At 38.9% G+C, this 3,589-nt stretch overlaps 1 protein-coding gene across 1 annotated transcript; it reads left to right on the forward strand.

The window, feature by feature from the left end:
* Window positions 1-248: 248 nt before the first annotated feature.
* Window positions 249-2,953, forward strand: LOC117619650 (protein RICE SALT SENSITIVE 3-like). The gene is made up of 7 exons (XM_034349649.1): window positions 249-726; window positions 866-916; window positions 1,155-1,286; window positions 1,467-1,572; window positions 1,713-1,754; window positions 1,840-1,896; window positions 1,999-2,953. The coding sequence occupies exons 1-7, from the start codon at window positions 596-598 to the stop codon at window positions 2,734-2,736; spliced, it is 1,257 nt and encodes a 418-aa protein (XP_034205540.1). The 5' UTR covers window positions 249-595; the 3' UTR covers window positions 2,737-2,953.
* Window positions 2,954-3,589: the final 636 nt, after the last annotated feature.

Here is a 3,589-nt window from a genome sequence, read left to right on the forward strand (position 1 = left end):
AAATTCAGACGGAAAATCCAACACCTAAACTGCAATGCTAAGAAAAGGGCAAAATGGTAATTCTATTATAATCTCTTACTTTACTGTTCTGCTTTTGCAAGAGACAGAGAGCAAGGATAAAGGCTTACCCCACTGTTTATATTTTCCAAGGCTTAAATACTTACAAGACCCAAAACCCCCCACTTTCCACTCTTCCACTGCTTTTTTTTTTTTTTTTACCTCATCTCTGTCATGAAATACCAAAACTGACTACTTGGGACAAACAAAACAAGAGTAGTAAAGAAAGACAAGGTTGCTAAACAAAAATAAAAAATAGAAATCAAACACAGAGAGAGAGAGAGAGAGAGAGAGAGAGAGAGAGATGAATAAAGGGTGTGCTTTGTGGTGGTTGAGCAATGTGCAGGTGCCAAAGAAGATAGAAAATTTAAGCTTAGTTTGAATGAGAAGTAAGCAGGCTAGCAGAGATAGATAAATAAATAGAAAGAAAGAAATAGAAAAAAGAAGAAAGGGAGGTGGTGGTCTTAAAATTGGACAAGTGAAAGAGGCAAAAAAAGAAAATAAAAGTCATAAAAAAGAGAAAGAGATAGAGATTGAGATGGTGGGCTCAGGAGCAACAGATAGGAGCAAAGAAGCTGTTGGGATGATGGCCCTCCATGAGGCCCTCAGAAGCGTCTGTCTCAACACAGACTGGACTTACTCTGTCTTCTGGACCATCCGTCCACGCCCGTATGTCTCTCCTCTCTCTTTTCTCTTAAAGTTCTCTTTTTTCTGTCTCTCTACACTTGATCTGATGTTTAGCTCTGGATGCCTTGATTTCTAGCTGTTTTCTTTTCTGGGTTTAATTCATTAATTTGTTTTGTTGCAGGAGAGTCAGAGGAGGTAATGGCTGCAAGGTTGGGGATGACAATGGCAGCTTGTAAGTATATAATATATGGTTGCTTATGTAAAATGGGAATTAAACCTTATTTGAACTACTAAGCTCAACTTGGTTAGCTATGCAATTCAATTTTGCTCTGTTTTCTCTCTGCTTCTCTAAGGAATAGGGTGAAAGCCAGAGGAGCTGACTAGGAATCTTATTTTTTATATGAACGTGAGTTTTTAGAAATGGGTTTTTGGTAATTTTGTGATTTTAGTGTTTATGAAATTTGGTGAAGGATGTTGATGTGGGAAGATGGGTTTTGTCGAGGAAGAGTTTCATCAGATTGTCTTGAAGATATTGACGGAGAAGATCCTGTCAGGAAAGCCTTCAGCAAAATGTCCATTCAGCTGTATAATTATGGAGAAGGGTGGGTACTTGGTATGTGTTTTTTTGTTGTGGCTTCTTCTCCTCTCTCTCTCTCTCTCTCTCTCTACCTACACTACATGACAATCTTGCAGGACATAAAATATGGTTTTTTTTCTTTGGTTATGGGAAATAATTTCTTCTTGTATTTGTGCTGTCATTGGTTGCACTGAATTCAACACAGGTTGATGGGGAAGGTTGCATCTGATAAGTGCCACAAATGGGTTTTCAAAGAACCTACAGAGTGTGAACCAAACATCTCCAACTACTGGCAAAGTTCTTTTGATTCTGTATGTAATAAAAGCCAGTCTTTTTTCTCCCTTTCACCTATATATTTGTCAAAGTAGACAAGCTGGAATTAGCACAAGTTTGTGCTTAGCTAGCACATATTAATGACTGGTAGTAACCTTTTTTATGCTATTTATTGCAGCTTCCTCCTGAATGGACTGATCAGTTTGAGTCAGGCATTCAGGTCAGAACAGAAACATTTACTGCTTCAATTAGTGGTCTCATCATTTTGGTGTAATTTTTTTTTAACAGTTAATTTATTTTACCAGACAATTGCTGTAATTCAAGCTGGTCATGGTCTTCTGCAGTTGGGCTCCTGCAAGATTGTGAGATATATATATATATATTTTTTTTTCTTTTCCCATTAATATTTGCTTTAATGCTCCAAATTCACACTAACACAAGGACATGCACAATATGTATGTCAGATACCAGAAGATCTTCACTTTGTGCTAAGAATGAGGCATACCTTTGAGTCTCTAGGCTACCAATCTGGTTTTTACCTCTCCCAACTATTTTCCTCCACCAGAAACAACTCTGCCTCATCAGTGCTTCCTTCAAAGCAGTCCCCAATTCCGATCCGGCCTCCTCCTCCTCTCTTCAATTGGGCTCAAAGGCCTCTTCCATCTGCAACAGCTATGCAGCTGCCTTCACCCAACAGTTTTCAGAACTCTGCAGCCAGACTTGGATACAATCCACAAGCCAATAAAGATGAGACACACATGTTTTTGCTGCCTCATTCAGCCGAAACACAAATGGGAGGAGACATGATGGGAGGAGGAGGAGGAGGAGAGCATGAAAATGACATCAAATGGCCAAATGGATTGTCTTTCTTCAATGCCCTCACGGGACGTTCCGATGATGCAAAGCTTTTGTTCAATCCGGAGAACTTGGGAAACAAAGGTGGAGACGAAAATCACCACAACAACCCGAATCCAAACTCAGATCATGCTTCGAATCACAATGAGTTTTTGAGCTTGGATTGCCACCCGGATATTAGTGCAAGGAAGAACATGGAGAACAAGTACAAGAGGAGCTTTACCTTGCCTGCAAGAATGGCTTCATCGTCTTCAAACTCAGTTGATCACCATCAGCACCAATCTGTGGGGTATCGAAATGCTGAAGCTGGTATGTACTCTGATGTTATGGAGACCTTCTTGGAGTGAAATGGGAAGGGAAGATTGTATTAGAGGGACAATGGGTGAGGAGTTGTATGTAAGCAAAGCTTTTGAGCTCCTTTGCTGCTTATTACTTCTGTGATCGATTTCATGTTCTAGCTCTTTATATGTTTATGTGTTTTCATCCCAGTTAGTGAGACTTAATTAGAGATCATTTTGTACTTGTAGTTCATCCCAAGAAGAATTTCCCTCCATTCTTTTGTTCTTCTAACTCTCACTAAGGTCATGGAATGTAAAATAGAAAATAAACATAGAAGAAAATCAACACAAGTTGGTTCAAGTAATCAAAGCTTGTCCAATTCCAGCAGTAATGGGCTTGAAGAAATTCATTATGCCCCAATGCTCAAGAAAATAAAACTATTTGAATACACAGTTACAAATACACATGGTCACTGGGAGTCTCACATCCATTGTTTAGCTTTATTGCTGGGAGATACAGTCTTCATCACACTTTTTGGAAATCCAATTTTGCTACTGATTCTCTAGGTAGGGTTATCTATAATGAGTTGGGCCTCTACATTCGTACTTGAGTGTAGGGTGGCATGTTCACTGACCTAGTCAACTGACCGAACATGTCTAGACCTAGAGTTGTTGAAGCGTTTATAAAGGCTAAGATACTGGGGGAAAACTGTCGCTCTATTTGAAATTGGATTTCAATAGAGTCGTTGACAGAGTCTGTTCTTGATCCAATACTTCTGTTCGGTTAGTTATAACTTATAACTGAGGCCATTATGTATTTGAAAAAAAATAAAAATAAAAAAGACTCTTTGGTATCTACTTTTCCAAATTAACAAGCGATCACGACAAGCCTTGGCTTTTAGATAAAGATTTGGTTGACTGA

Source organism: Prunus dulcis, chromosome 2 (genome assembly GCF_902201215.1).
Source record: "Prunus dulcis chromosome 2, ALMONDv2, whole genome shotgun sequence".
Taxonomy (NCBI): Eukaryota; Viridiplantae; Streptophyta; class Magnoliopsida; order Rosales; family Rosaceae; genus Prunus; species Prunus dulcis.